The 14,556-nt window shown below is 46.5% G+C and overlaps 1 protein-coding gene across 1 annotated transcript in view; it reads right to left on the bottom strand.

The window, feature by feature from the left end:
• The window catches only part of CMTR1 (cap methyltransferase 1), a 56,847-nt gene extending 42,708 nt beyond the window's left edge, over positions 1-14,139 (bottom strand). The window contains exons 1-2 of the mRNA XM_059701808.1: positions 13,984-14,139; positions 11,513-11,650 (exon numbers count right to left, since the gene is read on the bottom strand). Coding sequence (XP_059557791.1) covers positions 11,513-11,645 — 133 coding nt within the window. The 5' untranslated portion in view covers positions 11,646-11,650; positions 13,984-14,139. The remainder of the gene's footprint in view (positions 1-11,512; positions 11,651-13,983) is intronic.
• Positions 14,140-14,556: the final 417 nt, after the last annotated feature.

Consider the following 14,556-nt stretch of genomic DNA (forward strand, 5'->3'; position numbering starts at 1 on the left):
TTCTCTCCATGGAGCTTGCAGCGATTACTGGGACACTGAGAAGCAGAGCCTCTGAGGGCAAGACTGAGAGCAGCCATAATTGCTAACCCCGCCCTGTTGATCCCGTGGGACCCGCCCCGCCCAAGCCCTGCAGGGAGACTTTTGCTGGATAGCCTCAGGCAAAGGCTAGATTAGCACCTCCCTAGAGATCCAGGAGCCAGGAAGCCCAGAGGTCAGAGTGGGACCATCCAGTTTTCAGCTCCGTGGAACTATAAAAGACACACTCAGGGGGCAGACTCAGTGAGCACCAAAGCCCCATCGAAGCAAGTCTAGCCCCAGAGGGGTGTCTCCAGCACAGAAGTTCTCCCACTGCAGACACAGCTGATTCTCACAGCCAGTTAGCCTGGAGGTCAATTCCTCTCAGTGATACCTACAACAATCAAGGCTTAATTACAACAAGACTGTGCACAAAGCCCACAAGGGGGTGCACCAAGAGTGTCTACCTCAGGTAATTGGGACACTTAGCACAGAAAGGCACTCTATCGACACAGCGAAGCATAAAAAATGCCGAGACAAAGAAACAGGACACCAACGACAGAATTGGAGGAAAGCAAACTGCTGGATATAGAGTTCAAAACCACACTTTTAAGGTCTTTAAAGAACTGTCTAGAAGCCGCCGATAAATTTAATAAGGCCCTCGAAAAGACTGGTGAGACCGCCGATAAATGTAGTGAGATCCTCAAGAAATCTAATGAGACCCTCGATGTTGTGATAAAGGACCAACTAGAAATTAAGCATACACTGACTGAAATAAAGAATATTATACAGACTCCCAACAGCAGACCAGAGGATCGCAAGAATCAAGTCAAAGATTTGAAATGCGAAGAAGCAAAAAACACCCAACCGGAAAAGCAAAATGAAAAAAGAATCCAAAAATACGAAGGTAGTGTAAGGAGCTTCAAGCGTACCAACATCCGAATTATAGGGGTGCCAGAAGAAGAGAGAGAGCAAGATATTGAAAACCTCTTTGAAGAAATAATGACAGAAAACTTCCCCTACCTGCTGAAAGAAATAGACTTACAAGTCCAGGAAGCGCAGAGAACCCCAAACAAAAGGAATCCAAAGAGGACCACACCAAGACACATCATAATTAAAATGCCAAGAGCAAAAGACAAAGAGAGAATCCTAAAAGCAGTAAGAGAAAGAAAATCAGTTACCTACAAGGGAGTACCCATACGACTGTCAGCTGATTTCTCAACAGAAACTTTGCAGGCCAGAAGGGAGGGGCAAGAAATATTTAAAGTGATGAATAGCAAGAACCTACAACCAAGACTACTTTATCCAGCAAAGCTATCATTCAGAAGTGAAGGCCAGATAAAGAGCTTCACAGATAAGAAAAAGCTAAAGGAGTTCATCACCACCAAACCAGTATTATATGAAATGCTGAAAGGTATCCTTTAAGAAGAGGAAGAAGAAAAAGGTAAAGATACAAATTATGAACAACAAATACACATCTATCAACAAGTGAATCTAAAAATCAAGTGAATAAAAAATCTGATGAACAGTATGAACTGGTGATTGCAATAGAATCAGGGACATAGAAAGGGAATGGACTATTCTTGGGGTGGGGGGAGAGGTGTGGGGTGAGGGAAGAGATTGAACAATAATCATGCACCTATGTATGAGGACAGTGGGTGGGGAGTGAGGGCGGAGGGTGGGGTGGGAACCGGGTGGAGGGGAGTTATGGTGGGAAAAAAGAGTAACTAATGTAATAATCTGAACAATAAAGATTTAATTAAAAAAATAAATAAATAAAATGAATATAAATAAATAAATAAATAAATAAAAATGGTATTAATTGCAAACAAGGAAAACTACAGAACAGGAAACAAGGGGGGGGGGGGGGTTATTGAATCTGAACCCAAGGCTTGAGAAGTTATGTAATGCTCAACAGTATACACATCTCATTAATACGTTACTATCCTTGAGAGAAGGTGAGGGGGAAGAAATTAACAAAAGAACTTAAATGCATACTAGAGGCGCAGTGCACGAATTCCTGCATGGGTGCTGTCCGGCCGGCCCGGCCTCAATCAGGATGGATCAGGGCTCGGCCTGTCAGGAGGAGGAGATGGCGGGAGGTTGGCCGGCCGGCCCGCCCCGTTACGGGTGGGTATGGAGTGCCAATCAGGAGCCAGCGGCCTGGGGGAAGGGCCATGGGTGGTTGGCCAGCCGGCTTTTTATATACAGTAGGTCCTCTGTATCGGGGTGAGGGGGCCAATCTAGGGTGGGGCCAGCTGGGGGGGGAAGTACTGCGGGCGGATCAGGGTGGTGGGGACCCATTGGGGGCGTGGCTGGCCGGGGGGAGGGGCTGCAGGAGGTTGGCCACCAGCCCCGCCCCCTATTGGGGTTGGGGGTGTGATCAGGGGTGGGCCAGCTGGGGCGAGGGGCTGCAAGCCTATGGTGGTGGGATGGGCTGATCGGGGGTTCGGTTGGTGGGGGGGGGGGAACAGAGGGGGCATTTTGGCCGGCAGGCCCCACTCTTGATTGGAGTGGGAGAGTCCTATCAGGGGCAGGCCGGCAGGGGGGAGGGGCCACAAGGTTGGTCACTGGCCCCACCCCCTGATGGGGCCGTTTCGCTGGCCAAAGTGGGCGTCATAGCGACCATTATGGTCATTACAGTAGCTGCCTTTTTATAAAAAGATATGCATAACCCATGGACATAGACAATAGTGTGACGAAGGCAAGGGGGTGGGAGGACTCAATGGAGATAAAAAAGGGGGATATTTGTAAAACTTTCAACAATAGAGATAAATTTTTTAAAAAGAGAAAATAGAATTTTTAAAAGGAATAAATTATTTTTCAGTTTATGTGTATTATTCTTTTAAACACCCATTAGTTAGAAGGATATAAATGTTTATTATTTAGACCTAAATTTTTAATAAACTGAAATGTTAGGTATTTCTTTTGGTGTAGGAGCAAGGTGAAAAAAGTTAGGGTGGCACTAAATTTTCCAAGACCCAAGAAATTTTGAGAAGCTCTGCTCTATGTATTGGAATAGATAGATCACCCAGACATTGTCAAATGAATAACAGAAAAGCGAGACCATATACATGGAATCCTACCTTCTGTGAACTGATCCATCCACTTCCCTATGAGAATACAAACTTGCTGAGGGTTGACATCTGAGAGGAGGGAAGCCTTCCCCAACACCCAGGCCTCATTCTCCCTTCCACCCACTGGGCTCCAGCAGCACCAGTATCACATCATCAGCACAGCACTCATCACATTGCCTGAGAGCCACTTATTTGGACAGGGTCACTGCTAAAGATCAGGAGCTGCATCACAGTCAACTTTCTATCTCCCACACCTGGACTGAGGCTTTCAACTTAACAGAAATTAATTAAGTGCTCACTGTAGTGAATTTAAGTGACTCATCTTGTTGCCACCTTTGCTAAGCACCTATTGAGTGTACAGCTCTTTAAGATATTTCCTCTGGCCCTGGCCTAGTAGCTCAGTTGGTTAGACAATCGTCCCCATATGTCAAGGTTGTGGGGTTTGATCCCTGGTCAGGACACATACAAAAATCAACCAGTGAATGCATAAATAAGCAGAACAACAAATCTCTCTCTTCCTTCCTCTCTCTAAAAATCAATCAATAAATAAAAATTTTAAAGTAAGTTATTTCCTTTTACACGACCTCGTACAAGTAGTACAAGTACAAGTAGTTAGAGTTCAGCCCTCAGAAGCATCATTACATTTGTTCAAACCCTAGAGTAAACAACACCAATATAAACTATGGGCTCTGAGTGAATGATGTGCCATTCGGTCGACCGCTCAACCAATCGCTATGACGTGCACTGACCACCAGGGGGCAGATGCTTCTTGCTGCTGGGGTCCGGCCTATCGAGACTAGACAAGAAGGCAAGACATACCCTGGAGACCTCCCATGGTCCCTCCCCAGCCGACCAGCCCCCATCAACCCCAATCAGGACTAGGCGAGATGGCCCGATTAGCCCTGATCACCAGCAAGACCAAGATACCCCACCCATGCACGAATTCGTGCACCGGGCCTCTAGTCAATTATAACAGATGTCCATTCTGGTGAGGTATGTTGATAATGGGGAAGGCTATGCATGTGTAGAGATACCATTGTACTTTCAATTTTGCTGTGAACCTTAAACTGCTCTTTAAAAAAAAAGTCTTTAAAAAAAATTTTTTTTAAGATAAAACACTAACAAAAAGTTTGAGCATGAGAATAGAATACCTATATCCTAAAAGAGAACTGGCTCCTACTAGATCAGGAGTGGGCAAACTTTTTGACTCGAGAGCCACAATGGGTTCTTAAACTGGACCGGAGGGCCGGAACAAAAGCATGGATGGAGTGTTTGTGTGAACTAATATAAATTCAAAGTAAACATCATTACATAAAAGGGTACGGTATTTTTTTTTTTTTTTTAGTTTTATTCATTTCAAACGGGCCGCATCCGGGCCGCGGGCCGTAGTTTGCCCACGGCTGTACTAGATCATAATATTTAGTAGCCTCCCCATCACCACCACCCCAGTAGGCTGACATATGGAATCTGTCAGAGTCCAAAATATCGATATCCTTTAACAGATCAGACAACAAATTTGGTTCAGGACCTATTATACAAAAGGTCCATGCTACATACAACCAGGTACTATCCAAAAGTAACAATCCTACCCTAAGAGAGCCTAAAAATCTAATAGCTAAGATAAACATACATTTTTTAATGATTTAACATTTTGCAAAAGAAAGAAAAAGCAGGTGAACATGTTTTTAAAAATCAGGATAAACTTAAAACCAAAATCCTGGCTCCTAAGCAGTTAGCAAAGAGGAGTTTTGGTTGAGAATGTCTGTGTATGAGAGGCACCAAATCTGCCCCTTCCCCTTAAGGTGGCTATCCAACTCCCTTAACAAGGAGCCAATTTGGTGTTGTTTTCATGTGTGTTTGTGTTTTATTGATTTTAAAGGGGGGGGGGAAGAAGGGAGGGGGAGAAAGGGAGGGAGGGATAGAGGGAGGGAGAAATAGAGAGAGGGAGGGAGGGAGGGAGGGAAGGAGAAGGAGAAGGAGAAAGGAAGGGAAACATTGATTGGTTGACTCTTGTATGTGCCCTGACTGGGGATTGAACCCACAACCTGGGTATGTGCCCTTACTGGGATGATGCTCCAACCAATTGAGCCAAACAGCCAGAGCAAGAGCCAACTTGTTTACAGGACCAATGCCAAAGTGCCACACTCAAAGAAAGACCCAGAACATTAACAGTGAGTAACCATGGAAACTGAGAAGTGAAATTTATTTTGTCTTGCACTTTTCTGCCTTTCTATGGGAGAAATAATACATTCGTTTGAAAATTAGGGTTATGCCTGGCTGGTATGGCTCAGGGGTTGAGCATCAACCCATGAACCAGGAGGTCACAGTTCAATTCCCGGTCAGAGAAGATGCCCGGGTTGCTGGCTCCATCCCCAGTGGGGCGCATGTAGGAGGCAGCCAATGCATGATTCTCTCTCATCATTGAAGTTTCTCTCTCTCTCTATCCCTCTCCCTTCCTCTCTGAAATCAATAAAAAAATTTTTTAAATAAAGAAAATTAGGGTTAAAAAAAAAAAAAAACTATTGAGAAATAAAGTACCATTCCAAGCCTTGGAAAGAGTTTGGTTCCTGTCCAAAGAAATCTTCAGAGGACATCAGATCTGAGGGAAAAGACCTCCTGAATGACTGGAGACTGAGCGTGGGCCTTCCACCTATTCTTCGCCTCTCTTCTGTAAGAGAGTGCCCACATGCTGCAGAACCACCCGTCCAAAGGTGCAGCTTCTCCTCACACAGCTGCTTCCCTGCCTTCCACCTGTACTACTTAGTGCAGAAAAAGGTGGGGCCAGGAATGGGAGCAGCTCCCTACTCGGGCCCTATATTTTCCTTTGGGGCAGCCCAGGAATCCCGGGTCCTGACTCAACAGAAGCTATAACGTTAAATCAGTTATTGTTCCTTTCACCGGTTGTCTGGGGATGCACAGGTCTATCTATGCGAAGGTTAGGAACACCTGGCAGCCTCAAAGGAGAGTGTGCACTTGGTCCAGCTCTAGGGCGCTGCCAGGATGTCAGGTTTGCTTGTCCCATTAATGGGGATCCACCATCTAATGATAAATGTCATTCCTGCGCATGCAGGGTTCCTGCCACCCTCAGATCTCAGAGAGAGCTCTTCTGTTTTCTTTGTCTTCATCACATTTTTGGACCAAAATGGCAGAAAGACCCTAATTTGGGTGGAGGTTCATCAGGCAAATGAGTGATGATTCTGGTACAAAGATCTTTCCACTCCATTTCTCTTCCCTAGGTGTCACCTAACGTACAGCTGCCCTGTCCAGATTCTGAGAGCGGGGCTGATGGGAGCTAAAATACCATCCTACTAGACAGACATTTCTTCGTGAGGTCAAGAAGTATGATGGATGAACAGATAACCCTTATTTCTCTTTTATTTCATGTGGTATGTGAAGCCAATTCTTGGCCTGACAGGATTTAAGACAGAGTTCCCCAGATTAGTCCCAATGTCCACAGACTATTACAGCTACTACTCATTTTTACCCCTGGGCCTTTGGGGCCACTCTTTTTAGATGAAAAAGAGACAATTGCCGTGGCTGCAGCAGAAACTAAAGAGGAGGTTTAGTCTCCCAAGACTGCTAAAAATTTAGCAAACACTGAACAGACACTCTTGTAATGAGGGTATAAATTAACGGGACTAATAAGTCAGTCTATTAAAATCATTAGTTTCATTAAGAATGTGCCAAAGCTGGGTGGCATCCCCATTTACCTCCCAGGAGCCCCTCTTCTAAAATCTATCGGAGAGCCCAAAACATTACTTAGAGTTTTCATTTACGATTTCTCTCTACCTGATAGAGGGCATTACTCTTAAGTCATTTTAAAGGAAGAGGCTTCCCAGCTACTGGCCAAATCTTTGATAAGGCAACAGAACAGTAGAGCAAACATGCCAAGATTAGAAATGACAGTGGCAACACACAAGGAGGGGCAGATCCAAACACCAGTGGCCACGGTGAGTAGCACAAAGATACAGAAGAATAAATTATGGATTTTAATAAACATCCCATCCCGCCTAACACTGCTGTGGAATACACTCATTCCTGTTTAAAAACTCAATTTCTTCTTCATACCAGACAAATGGTAACTCGTTAGAGCAATTTAAACAGGTACCGATAAAGGAAGTTTTTGATTAAGGTCATGAATCTGGACTGACAGGAAAGCAATGGTGTTTCAGGGAAAATAGCCTATTTAGGGAAGACTTAAGTCTGGTAGAGGGGAGGCATTGTTAGTGCCATGCTGGGGAAGGACCCTGGCAGCTTCCAAGGCACATGCTGTGGGAGGGCCAGATGCACACACCTAAGGACCAGTTTCCCTGTGAGAAACAACCAAAAGGCCCTGGCCGGTTTGTTCAGTGGATAGAGCATCAGCCTGTGGATGAAGGGTCCCAGGTTTGATTCTGGTCAAGGGCACATATCTCGGCTGCAGGCTCCTCCCCAGCCCAGGCCCTGGTCGGGGCTTGTGCAGGAGACAACCAATAGATGTATTTCTCTCATATCTATATTTGTCTCTGTCTTTCCCTCTTTCTAAAAAAAACAAACATCAATGGAAAAATATCCTCAGATGATGATTAAAAAAAAATAACCGAAATGAACAAAATGACCTCCACCTGTCTCTCACTTCAAAAGGTTGTTATTTAATAGCAAATTTCCAAGAGTTTATTTAGGCTTGAAAGTACCTTTAAACTTCTCTTAAAATGTTCAAAATAATCACATGATGCCACAGTGGCCATGACAACATCCCTTTCTTCTTTACCCTGGTCAGATGATGTCAGTCTCGGACCTGGCAATACAACCACCTTGTCAATAATGTAAAATAAACTGATGAAATTAAAAAGACCTATTAATGAGTCATCACACTGATCTAGCAGAAGTCACACAACCCGACTGGCGTGGCTCAGTGGTTGAGCATTGACCTATGAACCTGGAGGTCACAATTTGATTCCCAGTGAGGACTCATGCCCAGGCTGCAGGCTGGATCCCCAATGTGGAGCATGCAGGAGGCAGCCGGTTAATGATTCTCTCTCATCACTGATGTTTCTCTCTCTCCCCCTCTCTAAAATAAAAAATATGTATATTAAAAAAAAAAAAGAAGAAACAGCAGAACAAACAAGGCCCAGCAGACAGAAATAGTAACTACTGTTTTTTTTGTTTTTCTAATTATACTCCCTAAAGAGCATTTTTCAATCACCCATTTGAACAGTATATGCAGGTTGAAATGGTTGGAACAAAAAGAAACACACCTGCTTTAATGCTATGACTTAATGGATATGTAGTTTCTGGTGAGACAGTAACTACCAGGGCACACTGTCCAGGGGATGGATGCCTTAGAGGAGCCAATGCAGAACAGAAATGATATAAATGCTCATAAGTACTTAATGAAATGATCTTTTGTAGACTGGAAAGCAGGCAAAATGAAAGAGGCAAAGCATTTTAAGCTTCTTGGAAAAGATACTACTGTTGCCTTCTATCAATTTTATTCAGTAAATATTCACTGAGCATTTACTCCATAATATTTACTGAGCTTTTACTCCATGCCAAGCACAGGGTTGGGGGGATTGGGGGGGGGGGGGAGTCAAAAGAGCAATGTTGCTGAAGGCACTAGACTCTAGTCCTCAGAGTTTTTGTGTCGATGTGGAGCTGCCCCATCCTAAAATAAGTTGACCCAGGGAAATCTGGCATGTGTGCTTGCCTCTACCTCCTGCCTCATTTTCTGCAAATGAAAGGGACCAAATGGCCTATTGCCAGAAGCATACACAGTACTGGCCACCTCTAGACTTCCATTCTGCACACATGGCAGCAGCAGTCAATCCTGAGTCATACGGTGCTACTTGCAGAAAGGTTAAAGCTATTTGGTACAATTCAAGGGAGCCTGTGAGGGGGAGAGAGCTAATCTCAATTCACAGTCACATTTTTAAAAGCTTGAAATTTAAATCAGACTGGTTCCCTTGAAAGATCCTTAACCATATACACTTACCTTCCTCTACCTGGACACTGTGCTCTCCTTACTTCAGAGAGATGTTACTTGAGAGCAAATGTTCCCAAGAGCCCCTTGGAACTCGATACTGCCACCACCTAAGTGTCGTTTATTCCTCCAGGCATGCTCTCCCTTCTTCCCTTGTAGGCCTCTCTCTCCTCATACCCCAGAGCCCTACCCAAGGAGACCCTCTACCTGATACTGCCACCACCTAAGTGTCGTTTATTCCTCCAGGCATGCTCTCCCTTCTTCCCTTGTAGGCCTCTCTCTCCTCATACCCCAGAGCCCTACCCAAGGAGACCCTCTACCTTCACCAGCTGCTTAAAAATCGCAGGTGAGAACCAAAATTCCCTTTCCTCAATAGTCCCTAGAGCAAATGCACCAATGTTTTTTACCTTCCTACTTAGTAACCTGTTACATATAGCCTTTCTCACCTATCCTGGGACTCAACATGACAACTTTAAAGGCACACACAAGTTTATGAGTCTCTTATCCAGCCAGGACCACAGCCACACCAAATGCTTCATTAGCTGTGCCCACCTGAAAGCTTCTCCTCTCTGGACCAGCTTCTCAGTACGGCTGATGAGTAACTGCCCTTCAATTAGCCTACCACTTACTAGTATGAATAAACTGAATTTTCTACCACCCTCAAAGGATGCTTCACACCCTTACAGTTACCAATCTGTTGCCAAATTTCATTTCAGTTTACCAGTGGCCCAGCAGATGATCCAAAAGGCAAGACAGCTGGTTAAGTAGTGCTTCCCAAAAGGTTATGTCACCTAGTCTGGAACAGGACATTTGGAAATGGGATATTTGTAGATGTAATCAAGTTAAATGAGGTCATACTATATTAGGCTGGGCCCTGATGTCCTTAAAAGAAGAGGGAAATTTGCCAAAACCGGTTTGGCTCAGTGGATAGAGCATCGGCCTGTGGACTGAAAGGTCCCAGGTTCGATTCCGGTCGAGGGCATGTACCTGGGTTGCGGGCACATCCCCAGTGGGAGATGTGCAGGAGGCAGCTGATCGATGTTTCTAACTCTCTATCTCTCTCCCTTCCTCTCTGTAAGAAAATCAATAAAATATATTTAAAAAAAAAAGAAGAAGAGGGAAATTTGAACACAGAGACAGAGGCAGAGACTGGAATTATGCTCCTATAAGCCAAGGAAAAGCAAGGACAGCCAGCAACCACCAGAAGATAGAAGAGGCAGAAAAGCATTCCCCCCAAGAGCCTTGGGAGGGAATATGGCCTTACTGACACCTTGATTTCGGACTTCTGGCCCGTGAAGAATAAATTCCTGTTGATATAAGCCACCCGGTTTGTAATTTGTTACAGCAGTCATGGGAAATTAATACAGCTAATAATTCTGGGTAAATGCAAATACAGCTACTTCTAATTGCTTGGTATTTGAGGCAAGCTCATAGACCAGCAGTTCTCAACCTGTGGGTCGCGACCCCTTTGGGGGTTGAACGACCTTTTCACAGGGGTCGCCTAAGACCATCGGAAAACACATATTTAATTACATATTGTTTTTGTGATTAATCACTATGCTTTAATTATGTTCAATTTATAACAATGAAAATACATCCTGCATATCAGATATTTACATTACGATTCATAACAGTAGCAAAATTACAGTTATGAAGTAGCAACAAAAATAATTTTATGGTTGGGGGTCACCACAATATGAGGAACCCTATTAAAGGGTCGCGGCATTAGGAAGGTTGAGAACCACCGTCCTAGACACTTTACAATTTCTCACAGAAAGCATCTGTGTAAACTGTGAATGTCCATAATCCTAAGAAACAGGCAAAGCAAAATGTTACTTTCAGCTAAATGAGTGAAATCCTTTGAGCTTAATGTAAACAGTGAATACTGGCATGTTCCAATTCATTTGGGTATTTTGTTCACAACTGCTGAGGGAATTGAGAAAACAATGCAAAACCCTAAGGGGAATTAGGCCACAGCACTGCAGCAAGAGCCTCAGGATCATTAACTACTGTTAAAAGCACAAGATGAGCAAAGCACACCTGGTTTTACTGCCCTTTGCTTCACTGTGCTTCACAGATGTTGCATTTTTGTTTTTTACAAATTGAAGGCAAGACGCTCTGTTTAGGACTCACTATTGCGGTGATCTGAAACCAAACTCGCAGTATGTTCAAGGTATGCCTGTACTTACACCTGGTTTATGGCAGCAAAAGAGTGCCACCTGCTGAAGGACCAGCAACAAAACTACTGCACTTTGTAAAAATTCCAATTTTCTATTTAAAACAAAGTTCCCCACTCCAATTAGAAGAATGGCAGAAAGGAAGAGAGTCTACAGCCAACCTATCTCTGCAGAATTTGCCTAATTTTCCGCAAGGAGCACTGGACTGTAGTCTGCCCAATTTAGGCTCCGGGGACTCACATGACCAGATGACCGGTGGCCTCAGACCACACAGGCAAGCATACCTTTGGCTGCATGATTGATAGACGAGGGGGGTTCATCATCAGATGTAGAGCTGAGGCTCAGGGCAAGCTCTGCAACTCTTTTCTTCTGTTTCTTGATAGGGGCAGTGCACTCTGGATCATTTCTCCTCTTCATTGTTGCTGCAACCATAAATCCAGACAAGACAGTCAGCTGCTCATGTCAGAGTCTCTAGGATCAGAGCAGGGATCCGAGAGTATAAATTATAAATGGGATGGGATTTGGCAACTCCAAACCACTTCCAGTGCCAGCACTTGAACAGCCTCTTCCTCAAAGAGGTCCAGTATGGATGCTAGCCAAGCTCGGGCTTTCAAAAATAGTCCTTAGTTTCACTGTAAAATGTGGTACTCACAGACTCAGAGGCCTCTGGGCCATTGATGTCAGATACCAAAAAGTCATGGGCCAACTCCACACACCACAGGGGGGAAAGCCTTGGGAAACTGTTATTCTATACTTTGATGCAACACTGGCCATGTGTAACAACAATGTACCCTGGAAATGTATTATGAAACTATTAACCAGTGACTATTAACCAATAATTTCCAAGGTGAACAGATCATCCCAGAATGATTGTTCTACCACTGTTATTATGTTACCCATATGATACACTGTTTCTTGTGTTGTTTTTGTTTTTGTACTTCAGGATGTTTAAAAACATGAACAAAATTGGGAAAGGAATAGAAGCACTGGTTGACTTAGGACTGAGGAAATATGAGGGAGAAAGTTATTGGAACTGGATGTAGCCATAGCATAAGACTCATGTACAAAAGTAGTAATTTTAAGAACAGAAACCCACCTCCACAAAAAAAGAAAACAGGCAGGCACCATGCCACCATCATCCATGCCCATGAGTAGGTACATGAGGTAAGCATGAGGAAAAAATAATAATAATAATAAGCCTTATAAGACACTGGGGGATAGGGGAGGCTAGGGGACTGTCTAGGGCAGGGGGATAAAATGGACACATATGTAATACCCTTTGTAATACTTTAATAAATAAATAAAAAATTTAAAAAATAATAATAATAATAAGCCTTAGTCGGTTTGGCTCAGTGGATAGAGCCTCCCCCTGAGGACCGAAGGGTCCTGGGTTAGAGTCAGGTCAGGGGCAGGTACCACCACCTTGCAGGCTCCTCCCCCGCCCGGCCCCCCTGAGGCGCCAGCAGGAGGCAACCAATTCTCTCCCATTGCTATCTCTCTCTGTCTTTCCCTCTCTCTCCCACTCTCTCTAAAAAATCAATGGAAAAATATCCTCGGGTGAGGACTTTTTTTAAAAAAAAAAATGTGATGGAAGAGATTAAGAAGACCCTGACATCTTAAGAAATGAAGGAGTTACAGAGCAACCAATACTAGTGAATACAGTGCGGTTTATACACAGCTGATTGGCCGTAACAGGACTCAGAAAAAGGACTCAAAACAGAAGCCAACAGGGCTGCAATCCTTGGGAAAGAGGAGGTGCAGGGGCAAAAGAACAGACTTACAATAAAACCAAAAAAGATACCAGTGATCCCGTCGACCTCACAAAAACCCGAAATCACATGTGTCCCTTATTTCCAGCTCAGAGATGAGCCCGTCAACCGAATGCATAACCTGATCCTTCCCAGGGAGGCAGCCTCTCTCCCCCCAGGCGCAGGCAGAGGCCCTCCTGGGGTCGTAGGAAGAACAGACGACACTGAACAAACAGCAGGCAGGGCCAAGCTGAGCCACATTTCCCTTTAAACCTATCTTATATGCCCCCCTCCCGCCCAAAAAAAAAATTCCATAAAAGCAAAAAATAAAAGGCCCCACTGGTCCTTAGTGCCTCTGGAGACGGAGCAGGGGAACTCCATGTGGACAGCGCTGGGGTGGGTGCAGGAACAGGCGAGCAAACAGCTGGGTGACGGAGGGTGCTGACGCTCTCTCCAATCCACCTTAGGCGGGCGCCTTCCGCACCATCTCCTCCGCCCTCTCACTTCTCCGCTGGAGAAGACGGCGGCCCACGACGGGAGGCCGCACAGCTTCCCGGTGCCCCGCTCCCGGGACCTACGCAGGCCCGAGGGTGCGCCGGCGGGGAACTTCCGAGGGGAAGGCCTGGCTCTACCCGCTGCCGCCCCCGGCGAGGGCTTCCCAATCCCCGCTCCAGGCTGCTCCCCCTGGGCCTCGGGTTCGCTCGGCCGCCCCCGCTCACGGAGGGAAGAGACGCCCTCCCCTCTCCCCGGACCCGTGTCTCCACTGGAAGGTAACGTGAATGTGTGCGTGTGCGCGCGGAGACCAAGTCAGCGGCGGCTCCGCTCCGGGAGCTGGACGAGCGATGTGGGGGTGGGGGGGAGGGAGGAGGGACGAGAGAAGGGGCGAGAAGCGGCGGGGGTAGCCCGCGCGCGGGTGCGGGTGCGGGGCCGAGGCGGCGGTGGAGGGGAGGATGCTGAGCCCGCGCGCCCGCCCGCCCGCTGCCCCCGGGCCGCGCGCCGGCACTCACACGGAGGGGAGAGGGCGAGCTGCCAGGGAGCGGAGAGGGGGGTCAGGCCACCGCTGCCGCCGCCGCTACCGGGCCCGGCCCTGCTGCCGCCAGGACCGCCAGCTCCTCCCTCACTTTCGTTTCCCCGGCCAGTCCCGGAGCGCCGCCCCGCCGTCGCGCTCGGGTCCCGCCCTGCGGGCCGCGCCGCTTGATGACGTCACGCGGCCGCTCCCTCGCCCGGCCGGGTCCCGGCCCGGGGAAGACCTCGAGGGTTCCGGCCGCCCCGCCCCCGCCCCCGCCCGGCGGCCCAGGGAGCATGCGCGGGAGCCCGGCCCGGAGAGGATACGAAAGCAAAATAACCGAGCATCTTCTCTTCCGGCTCCGCCGCCGGAAAACATATAAAAACTAAAAGGGCCGGGTGTCGTCACATCACCGCATCTCACTTCACCTTATTACATTCATTTTACAGATTAAGGAAAGTTTAACGAGGTGGCCGGTACACTGGTTGAGGGCAGAGACCCAGGCTTCCTGTTGACGATGCATCCCCAGCATCCAGCGCACAGAACATCCTCAGCAGACGTTGAACAGAGGTCG

This window comes from Myotis daubentonii, chromosome 6, assembly GCF_963259705.1.
Source record: "Myotis daubentonii chromosome 6, mMyoDau2.1, whole genome shotgun sequence".
Classification (NCBI taxonomy): Eukaryota; Metazoa; Chordata; class Mammalia; order Chiroptera; family Vespertilionidae; genus Myotis; species Myotis daubentonii.